Source organism: Cotesia typhae, unplaced genomic scaffold (assembly GCF_013202065.1).
Source record: "Cotesia typhae breed Kobodo isofemale line unplaced genomic scaffold, CoteBio_Ctyphae contig_119, whole genome shotgun sequence".
Taxonomy (NCBI): domain Eukaryota; kingdom Metazoa; phylum Arthropoda; class Insecta; order Hymenoptera; family Braconidae; genus Cotesia; species Cotesia typhae.
This window is the reverse complement of record NW_027423712.1, coordinates 2354126-2376821: the sequence shown is the minus strand read 5'-3', so window position 1 is coordinate 2376821 and position 22696 is coordinate 2354126. Positions and strand designations below refer to the sequence as shown.

Sequence of the window (22696 nt, the reverse complement as noted above, 5' to 3'; positions counted from 1 at the left end):
GAGTAGAGCTAATCGTTTTTTTTTTTTTTTTTTTATTTTATTTAGTTATTTTAATATACGGAATGCCAAAACGTTAACAGCTTTGATAATATTTACACACCCAAAAGAAACTACAAATAATATATGTATATTGCTAGTTATCAGTCCTCACACACAAATCTCTACCGTACTTTCTTCATCAAGTAAATTTATCTCTACATTTTCATTAATTATTTATTTTATTTCAATAATAAATATTTCAAAAATAAATTTCGACAATTTTTATCGTGATATTTTAAATTGTCGTATCGGAGCAAAAAATATTTTGACCCTTAGATCAACATTTCTCTCTCTCTCTCTCTCTCTCTCTTTTTTTTTCTTTTTATCTGTAAAGACGGAATAGAGTTTTCCATGGCACAATCGTATTCTGAGATTGATTTGTGTCCATTGAAAAGGATAAAAGTCATTATTTCTTCTGTAGGCTATTTTGGGATATAGAAAATGATAAATGATCATTATCATTATCACATTACATTTTTTATAATGATAATTAAAATATTTATCAAATTACTAATTTTAATTTGTTTTTTAAATGCAATTATTGATTATAATTACCAAACATATATCTACACAATAAATATAATCATAATTAAAAAAAAAAATTTTTTTTAACCAGTGAAATAAATTGTTATGTAAAATTATGTACAATGGACTGATAAATTTAGTTTGCAGAAAATATATTAATACAAAGGACGGTGTCTAAGTTCTAGCCGCTTTATTCAATTATTTTATTTAATTACTCAAAAATGATGTATTTATGAATATTATTACCGTGTAAAAAATTAAGTTTTTATCGAATATATGATTTACAAATTTGACAAAGTCATTCATTGTAAAAAATAATTTTCTATTATCATTTTCCTCCTTTCTTAACGTGTACACTTTAAAAAGTTGATTAGTTAAATTACGATAATTTATAAATTACTATACATACTTCATACTTTGGATAATTATAATAAAATAATAAAATTAATAATTTCGACTTTTAATATTCAGATTATTTTTCAGACTAGTCAATAGAGAATTGCATTAAATACAAGTATAGTATTTCGCGTTAATACGCAGTGCCTTGCTCTCTAATAATTTTTGTTAATTAACAAATTCAAATCTTTAACATTTAAAATATATATGTAATAATTATATTAGTAATATATAAATATTTACATGTAATAATATTATTAATAATGAAAATTTACTATTCATTTATAAATAAATCGTACTATCTCCACGGTTGTACATCGATTAGTTGATAAAAACGGACGAATTTTAATATTTAATTACATCACACAATATTTTTTTTGTTATTAACAAAGATGCAAAAGCATCTGAATGTTATAGTTTTATTTTTAACTTTAGTATGACGCAATCGAACGATTAATAACTGCCGAGAAGAACAAAGTTAAGAATATAAGTACCTGTAATTTAATTATGTTTTTATTTATTACCATTTTTTATTTATTGCCTGGATTTATTTTTTATTATTAATATTATTGTTATTATCATCGTATATTTTTTTTTTATTATTATTGTGAGCAATTAACGCTGCATTTCACACAAAATCCGATAAATATTTCTTGATTCTTGAATTAATATTATGTTTATAATAGATAAAACTGTTTAATTTTAATTAAAACATTTAAATAACATACTTTGAATAATTTAGTTTATCAATTCAAGATCAAATATCGGGTATGTAATTCCTAACACAGTCCAATACATTTAAAAATGTTTACACGTCACATTTTTTTTTTCTTCAATTTCTTTTAAGATTATTATTATCATTACGATTATTTTTAGTCGCGTAATGTTATGTTTTAACGGGAAAACGCTGGTAAAGTATTTGTGTAATTTAAAAACCAAACGTCGGCTAAATTTTACCCTCAGGATATTGCGCAAGAATTACGACCAGCGCAACTAGAACGCGAGTCAGTAATGCTGCCAGGTGAATTGCCCGGTGTTGTCAGTCCATTGTGACCCGCTCCGACGAACCGCAACTTTCGATGATGAGATCCAAGGCTCTTGCTTGAATTTTGCGATCTATTACAACGTAATTGCGATGTCGTCGTCATTGCATACGACTTTAAGTGTGATTTAATGGACTTGGGTAAAGGCAATTGGTCTATCTCATAAACCGTTGTTCTGGCAACAATCGTACGGCATGCTATCTCTTGTAATGTGAGAACTGAAATCCAACAAACAAACAAATAAAAAAAAATATTAAAATATACTAACAACCTTGCAGTAACTATGCGACTGCCGTGACTTGTGAACTATAAATAAATAAAATTTTGCTTCATTAAATAATGATTTTTTTTAATTGTACTGTACTTTCTTAAATATTGATGTTTTTAAAGATATAAGCTCATCTTGAAGTTACACTGATCAAAAGCTTCCATTTAAGTACCCACATGCATTTTGATATATTTTTCATATATTCATATATATAAATATATAAAATATATGAAAAATTAATGTGGGTACTCAAATGAAAGCTCTTGATGAGTGTAACATCAGGATGAGCTTATATCTTTAAAAATGTCAATAGTTCACAAGACACAAGGTCATTTCTTAACTATGTATTTAGAGATGAAGTATTTCCGAATGCAGCCTAAATTCCTATCATCATAAATTGACTATCAGTGAGAATAATATGAAATCTTGAAAAGGCACAAATTCAAATTAAGACCTTTGCAATAACACTAAATTTCACTAAAAAAACCGATTTTATCATATGACTATCCTGGATCTAAAATTTTTCTCCTTCTCTTAATAATATAGATTAATTAATCATTTTTATTTTAATACCTTTGTTCGATCTCCAAAGTCTTTCCATGCCATTGCGGTGTAATGCCATTCGAGATAACGCCGAAAAACTTTCCCTTATGTTAAAATCGCACAAAGGCGATACTTCAAAAAATGCCATATGATTTTTAGCCGCGTATATTTCTGCATCTCGCTCTCCTACTTGTCTTTTGAATGCCAGGTGAAGTCGATTGCCGACCAATACTTTTGGTACACCTGGAGCATGCTGCGCATTATACAAAAAATATATATTTATAAATAAGTTTGAAAAAGTCATGTTAATAATCTAAAATTATAATTATTTTTTTTTTTAAGGAGAAGCAATAATTTACACTAGCTAAAATTTAAAAATAAATTTTTAAAAAATACCTCTTCGACTTCTTTTAACCATCGATCAATCCCATCAAATGACCATTTATTAGTAATATCATAGACTAAAAGTATTCCTTGGGCACCTCGGGAGTAAGATCTAATTATCGTACAAAATCTCCCTTGCCCCGAGGTATCCCATAATTGTAACTTGACTCTCTTCCCATCGAGAAGAATAGTGGTAGTTTTGTACGCTGAAACAAAAAAAAAACATTACATACTTTTATTTTTTATAATATATAATAAAATAATGATCATAAGTGAAGCAAGGTCAGCGGATAGATGCGACACAGGTGGATTTTTCTAGTGGTACGTGTAAACAATGACACCGAGCTGTGGGAATTTTATGCGTAAATGTATTTATGAATATGACCAAAGGAAATACAAGTGAATAAAAGTAAAGTAACGGAAAAGGAGCTGAGCGAGTCACCTCAAGGTAAAAGGCAAAGGTATAGTGATAATAATATATATGTATAATATAATATATAATAATAATAATAATAATAACACTGAAGTTAACAGATATTAAAATTTTTTTTGAAATTTTAAAGAAATTAAATTATTTAAAAAAAAATTTAATTAAAAAGTTTCACATGTGAAAATTAATAAAAATTACAAGTGATAATTTTTAAAAGCATTTTTTTATTATAATTAATTTGTTAAAAAAATTTTTAAAATTGACAGCTGAATGCTAACTTCAGTATTATTATTATTATTATTATTAATAATACTGAAGATGACAGATATTAAAAATTTTTTTGGAATTTTATAACAATTAAATTAAAAAATTTCACATGTGAAAATTAATAAAAATTACAAGTGAAAATTTTTAGAAGCATTTTTTTATTGTAATTAATTTGTTAAAAAATTTTTTTAAATTGACAGCTGATCGCTAACTTCAGTATCAATAATAATAAAAAAAAAAAAAAAAATAATAATAATAATAATAATAAAAAGAGCAACAATGAAATAAATACATGTGTATGTGTATATACCACCGCAGAAAGGAGACTCGGAAGCTCCGTCCTCGAGGCCGCTGAGAATTTCTTGTTTCCCAACGTCACTGTCTCCAACCAGAAGGAACTTTAAAAGATAGTCGTATTGTTTCTCTTGACGAGGCTTCGTTGGGGCAGCCTCACCCGCAGCCATAATAATCCAATATCACAAACCCTACGCATACTGCAAGCCACCCTCTGAGCGAAAGTCGCCCCCAGAGACTTTTTTTTTTTTTTTTTTTTACCAGATACTCTTGATTTTTTAATGACCTCGATAAGTGGTTGACGACACACGATACACCAGGACATATCCTTTGTCTAAGCGCACCAAGTAAGAGCACTCTTTAATTACAAACTACGTACTGAATCGCTGATCGCTGGATACTCAATACTCAAAAATGTGGGCTCAAGATGTGTACTCCCTACTTATACTTTCTCAACATCTGCTTCACTGGATTTTTTTGTCCACACATCACATCACATCAAAATAACCCATTCCTCGCCATTCCATTTCATTCAGTTGTTACACGATTGGTTGTTACGATTATTCTGTTCTCTATCTATATGTCTGTCGTTTTTTTCATCAGACTAAAGACTGTCCAGAGACCTGTACAGTGTACTGAAACTGCTGACTACCTCCAGGCGAATAAAGAAGTCATACTAATAATAAATACGACAAGGACAGACTAGATTGTTATACAGGGTTTATTTTTAACTTCTGTTGGCGCGCAATATCTTCGGTGGGTAATTTTTAGTTGTTTGCTTCGCCTGTGGGGGGCAGACAAACTTGTTGATGTTTATTTTTATTTTACATTATTTTACATCGCAAAACTTGCAGCAGGATACAGGATTGTTGTTAAAATTTTTTTATTCAACAATTGAAATTGTGTTTTATTATAATTTATATTTTTTGATTATTTATTGAGTAATTATTGAACTTTACAACAATTTTGATTTATTTTTTTTAAACGTTTATTTGTGGAAGTTTTAAAAATTTTATTGTAAGTATAACCTATATATTTTTTTTATGATTAAAAAAATAAAAGACATAAATTGTAATGATTAGAATCAGCTGATATTTAGAAATTTTTTAATTTTATTTGATGATATTAAATTGATAGCTGTCAATTATTTAAATTTTCATAACAAATCAATTACAATACTAAAAGTGCTTCTAAAAATTATCACTGATCATTTTCTTCAATTTTTACAGGTGGAATTTTTTTATTTAATTTTTTTTTTTTACAACAATTTAATTGATGAGGCTGAAGTAGCAGACACTTGACAATTTTTTGATTTTTCTTGAAAAATGAACTAGGCATAGAAAATTATTTATAAAAATGTTCCATTTATAAAAAGATTCCAAAGATTAAATTTTTAAATAAAATTTTCTTGCTAGAATTTGTTTGTTAAAAAAATTCTAAAAATTATTATATGTTTCTCAACTTCAGTGTCATTTTAATTGTTATAAAATTCTGAAAAAAATTCTAATGTCTGTCAATTTCAGTGTCATAGTCACTTCACCATTTTTTAATTTTTTTTAACAAATAAATTTGTTCCAAAAAAATGACAGATATGAAAATTTTTTTAGATATTTATAGCAATTAAATTATTATAAAAAAAATTAAATTAAAAAGTTTCACATGTAAAATTTAATAAAAATTACAAGTGAAAATTTTTAGAAGTATTTTTTTACTGTAATTGATTTATTAAAAAAATTTTTTAAATTAAAAGCTGACTGCTAACTTCACTATTATCTAAAAATTTGGATTAAAAATTTTTTTTAATTTCTACACGTCAATTTTTTTTGCCACAATTTACTTATTACAAAAATTTTTTAAATTATCAAATATCTGCTCAATTAATTTTCATTTTTATTTGACAAATTAATTAGTTACACAAAATTGTTTTTAAAAAATTACATTAATAATCGTAATTAAAATTTTTTCTAAAGATTTTTGTTATAGTTAATTTGATAAACAATTATAAAATTTTTCTTAAATTAATTACAAAAATTACGTAAAGTATTTTTAAAAAATATTTTTTTTTTCACATTTATACAATTTATTTAATTAAAATTTAATTTATTTAAGGATAAAAAAAGTCAGCTGATTTCTACTTTTATAATCAATTATTTATGTTGATAATGAGATCTCAACTAATTCCAGTAATTAAAATATTTTTCATTTGAATATTTTAGAAAATGGTTTGTGAAAAGTGTGAGAAGAAACTTGGAAAAGTAGCAACACCAGACCCATGGAAATCTGGAGCACGAAACACAGTTGAAGGCGGAGGAAGAAAAATAGGAGAAAACAAAGCTTTGTCATCTAAGTCACGATACAATCCCTACACAGCTAAATTCGAAACCTGCAGGATATGTCGGCAAAAAGTTCACCAACTCGGGTCACACTACTGTCAGTCGTGCGCTTACAAAAAAGCCATTTGCGCCATGTGTGGTAAAAAATTAATGAGCACTAAAAGCTACAAGCAATCTTCTACATAAATTACTTACTTTATGTAATTATAAAGATAAAATGACAATTTTAATGAATTAATTTAATTAAAAAAAAAATAAGTCGATAGAATGACGTGAAAATGATAAATTTTATTTTGTTATATAAATGGTAATTGTAATTACTTACAATGTATACTATTATGACAAAAAATGTACAATGTTACGTTACATTATTCAATAACAATTGATTAATATAATTTATAAGATAACTTAATAATTATTGTCAATATATTTTGATTTGTTTTTATTTAAAATTTGTTAAACATTTTTTAGAAAAAATATTCTCTACATTTAAATATTTTGGGGATATTATTAAATGTACCTATTGTCCCATTACATTTAAATATATTTACTTATTTCTATTTTTATTATTTTCAACAGCTAAAGTATTACAACTATTATCAATATTATTATAATTATAATGAATTTATACAGTCTGAGTATTTTTATAAATATATACAATTGATCAACGGTTAGAATAGATTATTAAAAAAATAATTATCATCCCTTTAAAAAAAATATATATATAATTCTGCGGCACCATAACTTAAATTATTCTACGAAAATAAAGAATTTACAAACGAAACAGACAATTAATTATCATTAATTTTAAACCATTGACATTAATAAAAAAAAAATTTAATTTAAAAGAAATTGAAAAATAAATTAATACTACGATTAATTAAAATCCTAATTACCCATAAAATTCATGCTTACAAAGCATCTATATAATTGTTTCGCTTTTCCACTTAATCAACAAATGTTTACATGCATATGTAATTATAAATATAAATATTAATGAGCAGTGAATGCAATACTGACAATTTAGTGTGCTAAATAAAACTTTTACTTCATTAAATAGTCAATTAGAAAAATTATTGAAACCAATTGCCACGATAGATTTTTTTTTTTTTTTTTTTTTTTTTTTTTTTTTTTTTTTTTTTTATGGCACATAGCTTCTTCTTTCATAAATTAAACAGTATTTGCGTATCTATAAATAAACGCATCAGTAATAACATTTAAAAATAATCTAAATAATTGTTCTTACTTTTGTTATCTAAAACTAAAATGAAAACTATCTATGATTGACAGTAATTTGATACTGCATTAAAATACGATTATTTAAAAATATTAATATAAAATGAAATATATCAAGTGACTATTGCTATTATTACAAATCAACCAATTGAATATTACTGGTGGAATATTTTTTCATCGCCTGATGCAACGACAATATTAGTAACCGATTGTGGTTGACTGGATCCATTACCCCAAGGATTTTGCTCCTTATTATCGCCTAAATAAATCCAATGATCTATTTTCTTGCTACCGGTAGAATTACTATCCAATTTATCCGTCGACTCGATAAGATTTTTATTAGGAGTTTTGTATTCAGATACATAAACAACCTGTTTATCATTAGATTTATCTTTGAGTGCTTTAGAAGCGTCGCTTCTTCTCGGAGGTACGGGTGGCTTTCTACCAGGCATTGACTTTCCATTTGACGTCACAGTGACTTCACCTTTAAGCGCAGGTTTACTGTCACGATTGCTCTCAAGATCTTCGGGCTCACGAATGATCTCCCTGCTCGGTGAAACTTTTATTTCAGTAATGTACGTCATTTTACGCGGTGAATCTTGATTGCCGAGTGGAACACTTGAAATAGTAGGCTTAGCATCAATTTGATTGAACTCACCGGATTCACCAACCAGACCACTGTCCTCACTGTTTTCGCCACTGGAAACACTAACGTTGCTGACATTGTGCCGATCATTACCCGGAGACTGGGACTTGCTGTTGACAGTAACACTCGAGCCAATATCACACCCGTCGTCGACTTCTTCCTCATTTTCAACGGCATTCATTTTAACAGTCATTCTTTTTTCAATTTGATCCTCAATAGCTTTGTAATACTTTTCTTCATCGCCAATACGATTACTCAGACTGTCAGCGGTATCTGTGTCACCAGACACCAGACGACTGTGAAGAGAACAACTTTTGTTGTGTTGTTCATCTCCGTCGCAGTACGGACACCTTCTGTTGATTATTTTCTTCCTCATTGGCTCTTCATTCACCTCCTTTAAGCCAGCATACATTGACGAATCATTGACGTCCCCGTTAGTCTTCTTACCGAGATCATTTTTTGTTTCTTCCTTTGCAGGCCATTCACTAGCATGCAGATCAAAAAATCTCAACGCTTTGCCGAAAGACTCGCTCACTACCGGCGAATTAATTACCATTTCTTCTTCATTGTCGTCAATCACAGGTACGACGTCCTCATCTTGCTCGACCGTAAAAGGTTTCGCCTGTCTGAAATCCAGTTCTATTTCATCCAAGCTCGGATTTTTAATCGTCTCTCCATTATTAACAATTCTCGCCAAAGAATTGTCCTCGTCGGGATTAAACGACCTTTCAACAGCAATAAAATCCCTCGTAAGACTCTTACTCAGCGGTAAATTATAAAGCTCAATACTGCAATCGTCATTCTTATCGAGGACTTGCGTCGGATTTGATGAAGTCATACCTTCTTTTAATTTTATCTCTACCGCAGATTTAGATCGTTCGAGTGTTCCGCTACTCTTCTTTCTTATCTTCGGCTTAATTTCAACATCATCAGAGTCCATTTTATTCCAGATAGCGTCTTCCAAAGTTCCCCACTCGCTTGATTTCTTCAATTTTCGCCTGTCGAATGTGTCAATTTCATCGAGCTTAGTGAGATCTTCGGTTACCTCTGTGATATCTTCAGACGGCAAGGGTGTTTTGCGTTTCCTCAGTGACGTATCAGTCATATCAAGACTCTGAGCTCGCTCTAGAGTCGAAGAGCTCTTAGCCTCATACTTGGACAAATCTCCTAGGCTAGCAGCTTTCCTGTACCCGTCGTCAGTGTCATCGTCGTCGGCGATGTGAGGTATCGGCGTGTGGTGAATAGTAATATCAGCAGGATTAAGTTCTATTGTTGTAAAACTGTCCTGAGTTTCATTGTCAGTGTCCGATTCAGAACTGCGTCGTTCAGACGAACGTTCCTTCAATCTCGACTGTCTTGCTTGATTTTCGCTAGTATCACGTACTTTAACGACATAGTCATTTAAAGATTCAGTGTAATCTGTAATACTTTCAATTTTATCATCAATATCTTCCCTGTCGTTTTTAAATATTTCATATTTACCCGGACTTTCTTTCATCGGAGACCCGGGAGGCGCTGGAGCTTTTCTCTTACTCTTCTGCGGGCTCTTATCTTCAAAATCACCCGGATACTCTACTGAAGTTAACTTCGGAGATTTGAGAAGCTCAGCGCTGTTTTTCCGATTTCTTCTCGCTGCGATTGCCGCGTTATGCACCTCAGCAGGAACTTCCGATGGAATATCAACGAGCTCAGCGGTTAATTTATCACTCTGATTAATTAGCTTACTGTCAGTTGCATCGACACTTTCACCAGCTTTTAATCCGGCATTATCACGCTGCTGAATACGCTCAACCGTAACTTTACCATCTTTAACGGGTTTAGTGTCAACGGGATTTAAATTTTTACTGTTTATTATATTTTTTTCAGCATCTGTTTTACGTGAGTTGTGCCGTTCAAGATTGGTATTATGTTCGTTCTGATTTTCAATTCTGTAAACGGTATTATCGAGTACAGGCAGTACTTTGATCCCAAACTTGAAATGATTATTATTATCCTTGGATTCTTCGTGTCGGCGCTCAAGCGTATGGCTGCCAGGAGTCGACTTGGAAGACTTTAAGGTTGAATTCATCGTGGAATAATTCGAGCCAAGTGATTCGTTTGGATCGGCTATGAAAAGCCGCTTAGCTGAGTTTTTATCGACTTTTGAAAGTTCTGGAATTGATTGACTTCTGTAAAGTGGATGGCAAATTCGTGAAGGAGTTGGCCCAACTGTTTTCTTCAGCAAAGTTGTAGGTCGTGAACTGGTACCGCCACTTTCAACTTCCAGCTCTACATCGTACGGTGAAGCGTAGCTGAGAATAGTTAATGCATCTTCGTAGACCATGCTTCTAAAGCTGATTTTAACGCTGGCTATCCGGTCACCTGTAATGGATAAAATAGTTAATCTATAAGTATATAAAACTGGTAATTTAATTCTGAAGATAGAGAAGCTAACGTACGGCAAGGTTTTACAATCTAAAACAGCGATTTACTCTACTTACTGCGCCCGATTTATCAAACGCAGTGTTTAAATGGTATTTAACACGCGTCTTATTATATCAGCGGACGATTTCACCGCATTACATGCAATGGAAGAAATACTCTTAGCTCTTAACTCAGGCATATCCATACACACATACACACTTGCTTGCAATACAGTACACACATTGAGAAAATCTCGCCTTGGAGTTAATCAATGACTAAGTCACGATATACTGACCTGGATGAATCCGACCGGATTCTGAGGCGGGACCGCGATGAAGCAGGTCTTTAACGAAGATACCTTCTCTCATGTTTCCACACACATTGAAACCCAGCCCTGTAAAATCTCGGCTTCTCAAACTTATCACGCTAATTCGCGTGGCGTTTGCCTGAAAATTAAATCATCAGATTAATTAATTAATTTGCTTGGTTGCTAATTAAATAATTTGTTAATTTATCTATCATTAAAGAAATCTGCACGCTGATCAGTCAAATCAATAGAATTATCTTCTTTAAAATTTAGTGATAAAAAATATATAAAACTATTATAAAAAAAATTTATTAGAATTATTTATCTAATCTATTTTATTTAACATGGACAGCGATTGAATTTTTTTAATAAAATTTAATAAATATAAAAGAAGAAATAAATCTTACGCCGAGACAAGAATCGTCAAGTGTTTTTCTTTTGTCGAATTTATTTCCCGAGCCAAGACCGAGAGACGACCAAGGGGAAGACCATTTCATTGAATCCTTGGTCGGAGTTTCTGTCGAGATGATTGACAACGGCCTATCAATTTGCCGATTTTGCGCGGGTGTCGCGTCTTTGAAACACGGATTATCAAATGCATAGGCATCCTCAACAATCTCCGGGTCTGTCACCAACACTAAGTGATTTCCTGAAAAAGATAAAAAAAAGCCGTAAATAAAATAAAATCCTTAACAATAAGTGGCTTTTAATGTAATGTAATGATTATCACATTAAATAATTGCATATGATGATAAATGAGTCGCCGTGGCTATATTAAATTATACAAACTCTGATTATACCAATTGACATCGTGACTCTCGTGTAATCATTTATTACAACGAGAATGCATCAGGTAATCTATTAACACAATGTTATCATCGTGATAAATTTAGAATTTAAAATTATTCTCTTAGTATAACTTAAGCGTTACTTGTATACACAGAAAAAAAAAAAATTTAACACGTGAATCAAGTAAATAATTTTGAAGAATTTCATCTTCATGATTTGAGTAGAAAAATTTTTAAACTAAGAAATTTTTCTTGGTTTAAATACATTTTATTTAATTCAAGAATTTTTCAAGTTAATTTTTTTTCTTTCAGTGTACTTATTTAAAATTTCCTACTAAACGTAACATAAAGAAGAAATAATAATAATAAACTTAATTTCACATGACAAAGAGGCGGTGAGTCAATTTAGTGTCAAGGTTTTACTTCCACCCAAACCAATAGTTAGCCAATCGAAACCTAAATTTATACTTTTATTAAATCTCCGATATCATAATGCACGGACCGCCGGCTGCAGTTTTATTTTGTCCGCCAATAATTACAGTCACTACCAATAAACAGAGCTCTATCCGATCGATTAATTGATCAGATTAGTTGGAAAAATTTTTTACAATATCATAGCCAAATATAAAAAGTAGCAGAGGTAAACGGAAGCAACAATGCCTTATATACTATTGATTGCCAGTACGTCATCTGAATCTGGCGGATCCCACAAGGCCATGTTTAGTAGCAACATCATAACAGGAAGGAAACGCATTCCTTTAGCACGCGTTCCCGCTACACCTGCTCACTGTACATTATATATTATATCCTTTACCATTACATTGCTTACTCGATATTATAATATTCACTCCCGCCAATCATACTCAAGACATCATGCTCCACACTCTAACATTTTTTACATCAATCAGACAAGTACGAGTATGTATGATTTCCGAGCAACAACTTAAATGTTGATTCATATCCGTAGTTAAAAAAATATAATCATTCCAGATAATTTCTTCTTATTCAATGTTTATTTATAATTTTCACACTTTTCGTCGGGAGTTTTGAATGTACTGAAAAAAAAAAAAAAAAAAAAAAAAAAAAAAAATATTAATATACTATTAGAAGATAAAATGACTATTATACTATTAAAAAGTATTTAATATTTAATAGTACAAGATTAGTGAAGAAAAAAAAGTATAATTTATAATGTAAGATCTATTATCTACTCAGCATTGCGCAGAAGATATATACCACCATATGTATCATATCCACATTATGTAATATGTGTGAGAGACCAATCACGTAGGCCAAGTGTGCGCAATCGATGACTGTATGCTGATGATGTGATGCCGAAGCACAAAAAAAGATTGATGAGCAGCAGTATTAAGATGAAGAAAGATAAAAGTATTTCATCCACGTTTACTCAAAGATGCAAATTATGTTATTGCTTCAATATTCTGTCAACGTTGCTGCATATTCAACAAGTACTAAACTTATATTCACCCATCTGCAGATATAAAATATCTTAATACAGTAATGTTGTGTGCATTAAGTACTGTTTTGTTAATCATTAACTATATATTAGTTTTCTTCATTCGTACGCTGAGAAACTCTGTAGCACTGAGTACTGCACAGTAAAAACTTTTGTGTTAAATATTTAACACTTTTTTGTGTTAATTTAACACAATGAATGTTAAATTTACACATAAAATTGTTAAATATTTAACACAAAATTTTTTACTGTGTGATAGACTGAAAAAAAATTAACTTGAATCAAGACAAAAAATTCTTGAATTAAAAAAAATTTATTAATTTAAGAATTTTTTTACTCAAATAAAGAAGATGAATTTCTTCAAAATTATTAACTTGATTCAAGTAAATTTTTTTTCTGTGTACTGATGCTAATACACAGTAAAAAATTTGTGTTAAATTTTTTGTTAAATATTTAACACTTTTATGTGTAAATTTAATATTTATTGTGTTAAATTAACACGAAAAAGCGTTAAATATTTAACACAAAATTTTTTGACGCATTGACGCAAAATTTTTTACTGTTTTTTTGAAGAAATTCATCTTCTTTATTTGAGTAAAAAAATTCTTAAATTAACATATTTTTCTTAATTCAAGAATTTTTTGTCTTGATTTAAGTTAATTTTTTTTCAGTCTATCACACAGTAAAAATTTTTCGACGCATTGACGCAAAATTTTTTACTGTATATTATATTTACCAACACATTCAACACAGTGAAGACTATCAACACAGCGTGAATTAGTAATTAGTTTATTACTGCAGCGTAGAAGAAGTAAAGACCAAAACTCATACTTCAGTTACAAGTATAATGTTTTATAAATATATTTATTTATATTTTTATGGTCTCGCTGGATTTTTATCAGGATTTTTTCATTTGTCACAGCATAATTATTATTTCCATGCTTGATTGATCCACGAAGCATACAATATTAGATATTATGCAGCATGGAGTGCACTTTGATCATAATGCTAATGTACAATGGAGTATAATACATCAGAGGACAAGTGGATATAATACATTGCACAGCAACGATGCGATGAAATGTCTGTTAGTTGTCTTGCTGTTACTCTGTTTTCTTCTTTTTGAAGACAATTATGGCGTTACATACTCCAAATAAAAATTGCGGTTAATTTAAAGTAACATCAGCCATGATATAAGTGTCGAGGAAAAAAGCGGCTTAAGTAATTGTTGACTCACTCTCCTGATTTACTATGAAAACAAGATAAACGATTAGTCGGGGCAGGATAGGATGTAATAACGAGCAACGAGCTGGACATAAGACATAAGACAAGTAAAGCTAAGGCGAACGAGGCTACGCCGTTGACGGTGACGCCAGTGGGCGCATACCATGGGCGCCAAGGTGAGCTGGCTCGCGTTTCCCCTCTTCACTTCGCTCTTCTATACCCAGATCGTTCTTGCTCGCTCTTCACCGTGCCTTATTCTACATCTAAACCATCAAACCCTCCTATTCCATCTCACTTCTGCTCAGCTGCATGGACTTGTATAAATATATGTACAATAATACAGCAGAGACGAGTAGAGGCTCTAGTCTGTAAAGAGAGTCTGCTGTATTGGCTCAGCCACTCAACTTGGGACCAAACTCCAGCCCGGTAACCAGAGGATCAACTCTCAAAACATTTTCCCTCAAGTTCTGTCCAGCCGTCAATGTTTTTATTTTTTACCTCTACTCTCCAGACTCCATCTGGACAACTTGCCTTAGATCTACGACAATTGGTATGTATCTACTTGGAGAACCGGTAGAAATGACGTCTCAATGGAATTTAGCTGACTTAGAAGTTTGTTATTGATGCATTTAACTTACAAACAAACCAACCGGTCAACAAGCTACATTACCACCAGATTTCTCGATACTTTTCACCGGATTTGATGTTGTTATTGTTGCTGTTGATGTTGTTGTTGTTGTTGTTGTTGTTGTTGTTGTTGTTGTTGTTGTTGTTGTTGTTGTTGTTGTTGTTGTTGTTGTTGTTGTTGTTGTTGTTGTTGTTGTTGTTGTTGTTGTTGTTGTTGTTGTTGTTGTTGTTGTTGTTGTTGTTGTTGTTGTTGTTGTTGTTGTTGTTGTTGTAGGTCTACGTCTGTTTACGGCGAATTGTAACGTGGCGAGGCCAACCGCAAGTCGTTTGCAATTGCCTTTTCCGAAGAGCAACCACCAGTCTTAGTCTTTACCTCGTTCACTTGTATCGGACTCCAGTAAGTAAGTGAATCAAAAAAACATCTACGGTAAATTTAATCAAGTTGCTTTGAATTATTTCATGTTACTCTTTGCTCAATTTTTGTTTTAATTTGAGGTCATGATTAAGCTCGTTATTAATGTCATTGTCATTTTTTTATTTACCGAACTAGCAAGATCATTATCAAAAATAAGTATTAAATAGTAATATGAAGATTAGCTTTTAGAAAGGATGTCACAATCGGATTTTTACGTAAACAAAATTTAATTATGAAATGGTAATTTTATTCTATCTTATTCTTAATTTTTTTTTTTTTTTTTAAGATTCTATCATACACCGTTAAATAATTTAGAAATTTATAAATAGAAGGATTAATTTTATTTTTAGTTAAGAATTTATATAAGATAATTATATTAATTTTAATTAATTTTTTGGAGTAATATACATAAATAAAATTAATATTACCATAAATTGTCAATAAATATTTTTATGAAAATTAATTCAGCAGATATTTGATAAATTTAAGAATTTTTGTAACAAATAAATTAGAAAAAAAAATTGACATGTAAAAATTTTAAAAACAATTTTTCGGAACAAATTTATTTGTTAAAAAAAAAAACTAAAAAATAATCAAGTGATTGTGAACTTTAATGTAATAATATTTGTATCAAAATAAAAATTTCGAGCTTGATCATGATCTCAAATTATTTCTTGTACTTGAGACTTTTAATTTGCTATTCATGAGTTCATGAATATTATTTTGATTACAGAACTTGAGGATTTGAATCTAAGAAGACTCGTTGAAAAATTTTTCAATTGGTTGACGGGATGAATAAAGGCGCACCTTGCCCGAGATGAAATTCCTACAGCTCTCTCAGTGTAGTTATAGGGCACAATGCTCAACATCCAGAACAGCTAATTGTCACGTACAGGGAGCGCCGATGTAATAGTTCGTTCATACATATATATATCCATTTGGGCGGGTTAACGAGAATATAAGCAAAGGATTGTGATAGCAAGATGTGATTATGCAAAAATGCAAGGCGTGGCGTTTTGTAAACTGAAATAAAATAAAAATAGGTACATAAATAAATAAATATTGTATAAATAAAAAAAATTATATTAGTTTCAACAAATACTCACTGCAACGTTGACCGGTCACGCGTCGCCAGCTTGCAGACTCTCTTAAACTCTTGTACTTGTTCTTGCGGTCATTTAGCTCTTGTATTTACTTCTATTTTCTATCCACAGTATTATGTGCTGATGCATACAAGCCAACATTTAAGCGACGATAAACGTTCATAAGTTTTACTGCTGGATAATTAATTTTAAAATATGTACTGAACTGGAATTATTTTTTTTTTTTATTTTTCTGGGATAATCGTTTGTCTACTGGCTGAATTTTTCAATGCAATAAAGATAAAGATGGTAAAAGAATATTGAATTTGTGATTATTGTCATGTGTACAGTAAAGTCCACGTGTGTATAAAAATAAGTCAATAGAAAAATAAAAAATGAGAGCGTTGAGATAATACAATTATTTGATAAATCAACAGATAAGATTTCAAGGGATATCAACAGGTGATTTTCTATATCTCATACCAAATAATGTTACAACAATTTATGAGTTGAGTTGTAGAGACGAAAAATACGGGCATGATGCCTGATCTCTGATGTCTTGTCTCTAATCTTGGGCTTAAGAGCTGAGAACTGATTGCACATATTTTATTTATATTTTTTTCACTCCTAATAGTGATGCGAGAAATTCCTAAGAGAGCCTCTACTCCTTCGTGAGTGAGGAAAGCGTGGGACATCTGCTTCGAGGTATATTCTCATTATGTTACACGTACCTCTGCTCATGAGACGACGTCCTACATTCGCGTGTTTTATTTATAATTTGTTCCATCTCATAACACAAACAATAACATTAAAATAACAACAACAACAATCATAATAAGTATAATAATAATAATAATAATAATAATAATGATAATAAATTTATTCATTATCATTGAAATTTATATAGAAGCTTTTAAATTTACTAGTCTTGATAATTTGACTTTATCGAAATGAAATAAATCTGATAAAAAATTCCAAGCCATCGAAACACATCGGATGAACGGGGTTTCGGTTTTAAAAAATTTTATATAAATATATGTCTGTATATATAGATATAAAAGTAAAAAATACGAGTGGACCACAGTCGTCAGAAATCCGGTATTTTGCGCGCGTGACCAGGCTACCTGTTACATTACGACGAAGAAGAACAGGCTGATGATGATTATGAAGAAGAAGAAGAAGAAGAAGAAGAGGCGGACGCCCGAGAAGGATAAAAATGAAGAAGACTAAGTGTTGTACACCTTAAAAATAAGGTTTCACCTGTCGAAACACGTATAGAATATTTTTTCCCACAGTCGACAGATTTTTCCTTCCTCCAAACTTTTGACAAATAAAAAAGAGCCAATAAATATATACCTAAAAAAAATAATAAAAAGATAGACGTTAAATAATAATGATAAAAAATATTTGGACGTAAGACTGGTTGAGCGATAAAATTTTTTGTTATTTACCGATGGTGGTGGTTTTCGTATCCGCATTTCGCGCGTGAGTATGATCCAACGAACCAGAGAAATAAATAAATAAAGTAAAAGATAATAAATAAAATAAAAAGAGCAAAGACCCAAGACGTTGTGTTGGCTGTGGCGTACACGTTAGTCCTCTACTCGTTGTATACATACTCTTGGGTAATATAAAAGAATGCATACGCATCAGGGGCCCCTGAGGTGCATACCTGCCGCATGCCACCAGTGCTATCGGACTCAACGACCTGGCAGCGGGTTTACGGCAAATATCCCGATATACCCGCACAACCGCGCACTTTCTAAAAGCCTTGGTCGATTTCGCCAGCCAATACCTATATGTACACAATACTTGTACATACAAACATATCCAACATGTCTAATGTATACCTTCAGTGTACCATAATCCGTTGATCCTGCGGGTGAGTGCACTTGTTATTCAAAAGATCCTCAACTCAGATAAAAAATGGATCAGGTATATTTTGAATGAAGGTCGGGCGTATTCTCTCATTTCATTTTGTCGCTGTTTCATCGCATTGAGAATCTTTTACTATACGATTTGTATGTCTATGAGTTTAATAACACATGTGTACGTGTTATTAAATATGTAGACCTACGGCCCCAGGAGAAGGGACGTGAAAAACAACATAAATAAAAGAGCAGACTCGATGAACCTTCACGGTGAATTACCAAGTGATTTAAATATGTCACACTGGTCTACGTTCCATGATTAATGATCAGTTGATTTTTCAATTTATTTAATAACTTTTCATGTCCTTGGTATTAATCTGTAATTATTAAATATATATATGAGTATATTATACGTAGTGGGTATTATTAAATAAATAAATAAATTAGACGTATAGTTACAGAGGAATTTAAACTGATAGCATAGTTAAATTCCTTTAGTGAAAAATCAACAGGTATAAATCCCGGATGGCTTTTTAAAGTTAAAAGTACTAAATAAATGGGCTTTTAACTATTGAACACGCGGTCTAGGTAATATTTCTCCAGAAGAGGGAGGAGCTGAGAGGGGAAATGGGAAAATAGCTTAAATTCTTCAATACATTTCACTTTCCTACTGGTACTGTGTGGAACTAGCATGTATAATATAATATAATAAGGCCGGTACCTGATTGGTACTCAAATGCATGCTGCATACTGTAGTATTGTACTGGGCATGCCAGGATACTGGCTCGAAGGTTTTAACGAGTAGCTAGTAAAGATATAAACCGTGGTAACTCTGTTCCGATATAGATAAAACCTTTAGTTTATAATTGGAGCCTTCCGACGTTAACATGCTATTTGCATGAACATGGAAAAATACTAGAATTAATTTGTTTGCTAGTATATAGTATATAGTATATAGTATATAGTATATAGTTGAGGCTTAAGTTGAGCAGACCTAATACCAGAAAAACCAATTTGAATAGTCAATGCTAACTGAATAATATCTTTAGTATTATTTAGATATTTACTGGAGCATTGGAATATCTCATTCTCATTGCCAAGGGTAATTTTCACTCGAATATCATTATACTCTGAAATCTATAGCGATTGTAAATTATCTCCTGGAATCTTCCTCTTCATCTTTACTTGTTCTTGTTCTTCCTCGACGAGGGTATTATATACTCATGGCAAATGCGTGCTACTGAAGATTCCAATCTCTGCAATGGAAATCGGAGCTCTCTGCTCGTTCATCGAAGCACAACGCTTTTATTCACACAGTCTTTATTATACACCCATCCATATGTATAACATAAATGTATATGTATGTATGTACTAAACACTGGTGTACACTCCAGGATCGACAGAAACTCAGGTATTTTACGTGCTACGACATAAATATACGTGTCAAGTTATGTTTACCCATAGACCGTGAATCAAGAAACGCGACTGGCATCCACAAACAATAATATACATACGCAACTTGTATTTTATCAAACATAATAATTGTCCTCTTGCCGTAACCTGCCAATGTAATTTTTTTAATTTTTTTTTTTATCGCGGCAAAATTTCTCAGACAATCAATGACAACAAAACACTCGTAATAACTTGTCATTTGTTTGAATTTACATTAGTTTTTAAAATACTCAGGTGTCGTAAACAAATCTTTGAAGCCTTGAACTGTCTACAACAAGTACAACAAGTACAAGTTATCGTTATTTACTTTTTAAAACTTATAAGACGTACGTCTATTCCTCGTGCTGCAATTATAAAAAAACATTATACATTTAAATATTTCACCAGACCAGCGAATCATTTTTTTTTATATAACCAACTGCAATACATAATATCGGATAATTAGTACCGTTTATTTAAATTAATAAATGTAATAAAAAAATAATACTGAAGTTAGCCGTCAGCTGTTAATTTAAAAAAATTTTTTTATTCAATTTATTGTAATAAAAAAATGATTCTAAAAATTTTCACTTGTAATTTTTATGACATTAAATTTAGCTGTCATTTGACAATTTTTTTTATTTTCTTTAATAAATAAATTATTTAAAAATGGACTTGTAGGAATTTTAATAAATTAAAAATGCAATTTTTTAAGAAAATTAAAAAATTGTCAAGTGACAGCTAAATTAAATGTCATGTAATTTTTATTATAATTGCTTTATTATAAAATTTTTAACTATAAACAAATTATTATCCTTTACTGTGTTCTTAATAACTATATGAAATTTTCTATTTAAAAAATGTAACAAGGTTTGTGAAACAGACTGTACATCTAGTAATTAATAAATAAATAATGTAAAATTTTTAAATAATTTTATAACATTAAAGTTAGTTGTCACTTGATAATTTTTTTATTTTTTTTAACAAATAAATTTGCTCTAAAAAATTATTTTTAAAAAATTGCATTTGTAGTTATTTAAAATTTCTAAATGTTAATTTTTTTATAAATTATTTTTTGCCATGATTTATTTGTTACAAAAATTCTTAAAATTATCAACTATCAGCTAATTTAATTTTCATAATAATTTTTAATGTCTGGCAACTTCAGTGTCAATAATTTTCACATGTGGAATTTTTTAATAAAATTTTTTTTATAATAATTAAATTGCTGTAAAATTAAAAAAAAATTTTTAATATCTGTCAACTTTAGTGTCATATAAAAAATATAAAATCTTACCCTTGTGTTTGCGCCATTGGCGATATAGAAAAATAGTAACAGCCAAGATGAGGATTGTCGTTAAAAAAGTTCCAATAACAGCTCCAGCAATACTGCCTGGTCCATAGCAGAGTGTTCCCTGATCAGCCTCTTCCGCCATTCCGGTGTCGTCGTCGTACTCGTAATAATTATTGTAAAAAATATAAAGTCATATCGTTGAACAATTAATGCACACTTGTTCACTTGAAATAATTATTTACTCAACACGAAAATATCACACATAAGTTATATTAATAAATATCTTTCACTGTCGTCGCATTATCTGGATAAGAATAACTCCCGCGTGCTAGCTGTTGTTACATTAAGACATTTCACACGTAATTTATAACTTAAGTTAATAATTTACCAATTATTGTAGATCAATCCGATGAGATATCAGTGAAGATATAATAACAGAAGTGACAATTATCAATTTTATTTAATCAAATATTGAAGATATGAATGATAATGCCACGTAATCGGTGCCAATGCATATTATTATATTCTTGGCGAGGACACGATTAACTGGTATGCAGCGGGTACAGCAAACTCCGAGTGTTAACTCTGACTGTCAGAGAAGCGGTCTGGTACTTAGTCTCGAGGCTTCCAGCCAGAGCCCACCTCCTCCAGCCACCTCTAGCAAGTCCTAGTGTAGTGTGTTGTACAATCGCCGATATAATACCGCTGAGTACCAGTACTATACAGGAGATCCACCGATCCAACGTACACAGAATGGAGTACACAAGTGAAACAGGTAGGCGCATTCGGCAACAGGTGCTTGTTGCTTCCGAGTGGGGCTTAAATTTCGAGGTGCGGCAATTATTATTATATGTCGATTTACGTACTAATACGCACACACACACTTACCTCCTATCTTACTTCTAACTTCTAAGCCTTTTCTAGCACACTCGCTCATTTTAATTATTATTATGTCTTTATATTTCACAATTCAAGTGACGAACCTGAAATATATGTCACTGTATGTAAATAAATTCATATATTTATATATTTATGCTTATATATTTAAGTGACGTTTGATAAGAATTGTCTTTTATATTTACCTCGTTTGCTAATTGTTTAAATAAGAAAAATATTATTTTTTTTTATAAAATTTAGGTTAGAAAAATTTTTATAAGAAGAAATTTTCAGAGTTTTGTTTTTATTCTAAGACGCTGAAGTTAACATGAACATTAAGTTAGCCATTTAAAAATTTATAAATTTTTTTTATTAAAAAAATTCAATTTTAAAAAACTTTAAGAACTATAAGTGTAATTTTTTATAAATATTACTGAAGTCTAATTTAATAATTAAAAAAAAAAAATTTTTTTTAAATTAACAATGTCAGCTAACTT

The 22696-nt window shown here is 30.5% G+C and overlaps 3 protein-coding genes and 1 long non-coding RNA gene across 6 annotated transcripts; 1 reads left to right on the top strand and 3 right to left on the bottom strand.

Annotated features, from left to right (window-relative positions):
* Positions 1-15: 15 nt before the first annotated feature.
* Positions 16-4852, bottom strand: Rab40 (RAS oncogene family member Rab40). 2 transcript variants are annotated; one of them, XM_074249046.1, is made up of 4 exons: positions 4188-4852; positions 3211-3404; positions 2845-3067; positions 16-2221 (listed from the first exon to the last, which is right to left on the bottom strand). In XM_074249046.1, exons 1-4 carry the CDS (start codon positions 4357-4359, stop codon positions 1920-1922), a joined length of 891 nt encoding a protein of 296 aa, XP_074105147.1. In that variant the 5' UTR covers positions 4360-4852; the 3' UTR covers positions 16-1919. The 2 variants fall into 2 exon arrangements, with proteins under 2 accessions (XP_074105147.1, XP_074105156.1); XM_074249055.1 differs by having other exon boundaries at positions 4206-4851.
* Positions 4853-4989: 137 nt separating this feature from the next.
* On the top strand, positions 4990-7798 carry LOC141531351 (cysteine-rich PDZ-binding protein). The gene is made up of 2 exons (XM_074249116.1): positions 4990-5206; positions 6406-7798. Exon 2 carries the CDS (start codon positions 6409-6411, stop codon positions 6706-6708), a length of 300 nt encoding a protein of 99 aa, XP_074105217.1. The 5' UTR covers positions 4990-5206; positions 6406-6408; the 3' UTR covers positions 6709-7798.
* A 115-nt stretch (positions 7799-7913) lies between these two features.
* LOC141531192 (uncharacterized) lies at positions 7914-22012 on the bottom strand. 2 transcript variants are annotated; one of them, XM_074248791.1, is made up of 4 exons: positions 21327-22012; positions 11522-11763; positions 11103-11253; positions 7914-10765 (listed from the first exon to the last, which is right to left on the bottom strand). In XM_074248791.1, the coding sequence occupies exons 1-4, from the start codon at positions 21463-21465 to the stop codon at positions 7914-7916; spliced, it is 3384 nt and encodes a 1127-aa protein (XP_074104892.1). In that variant the 5' UTR covers positions 21466-22012. The 2 variants fall into 2 exon arrangements, with proteins under 2 accessions (XP_074104892.1, XP_074104901.1); XM_074248800.1 differs by lacking the exon at positions 21327-22012 and adding an exon at positions 11915-11939.
* Positions 13045-16882, bottom strand: LOC141531369 (uncharacterized). The gene is made up of 4 exons (XR_012479914.1): positions 16752-16882; positions 16382-16668; positions 14116-15652; positions 13045-13394 (listed from the first exon to the last, which is right to left on the bottom strand). It is a non-coding gene; the product is annotated as an uncharacterized LOC141531369 (long non-coding RNA).
* Positions 22013-22696: the final 684 nt, after the last annotated feature.

Coding starts and splice junctions, on each gene's coding strand:
- LOC141531351 (XM_074249116.1), top strand. CDS start 6,409: ATGGTTTGTGAAAAGTGTGAGAAGAAACTTGGAAAAGTAGCAACACCA.
- LOC141531192 (XM_074248791.1), bottom strand. CDS start 21,465: ATGGCGGAAGAGGCTGATCAGGGAACACTCTGCTATGGACCAGGCAGT. Junction 11,764..21,326: donor CCAATGGCGCAAACACAAGG/GTAAGATTTTAT, acceptor TATCTTTTTCAG/GAAATCACTTAGTGTTGGTG. Junction 11,254..11,521: donor TTGACGATTCTTGTCTCGGC/GTAAGATTTATT, acceptor TTTAATTTTCAG/GCAAACGCCACGCGAATTAG.
- Rab40 (XM_074249046.1), bottom strand. CDS start 4,359: ATGGCTGCGGGTGAGGCTGCCCCAACGAAGCCTCGTCAAGAGAAACAA. Junction 3,405..4,187: donor TGGTATATACACATACACAT/GTATTTATTTCA, acceptor TTTTTGTTTCAG/CGTACAAAACTACCACTATT. Junction 2,222..2,844: donor ACTTTGGAGATCGAACAAAG/GTATTAAAATAA, acceptor GTTGGATTTCAG/TTCTCACATTACAAGAGATA.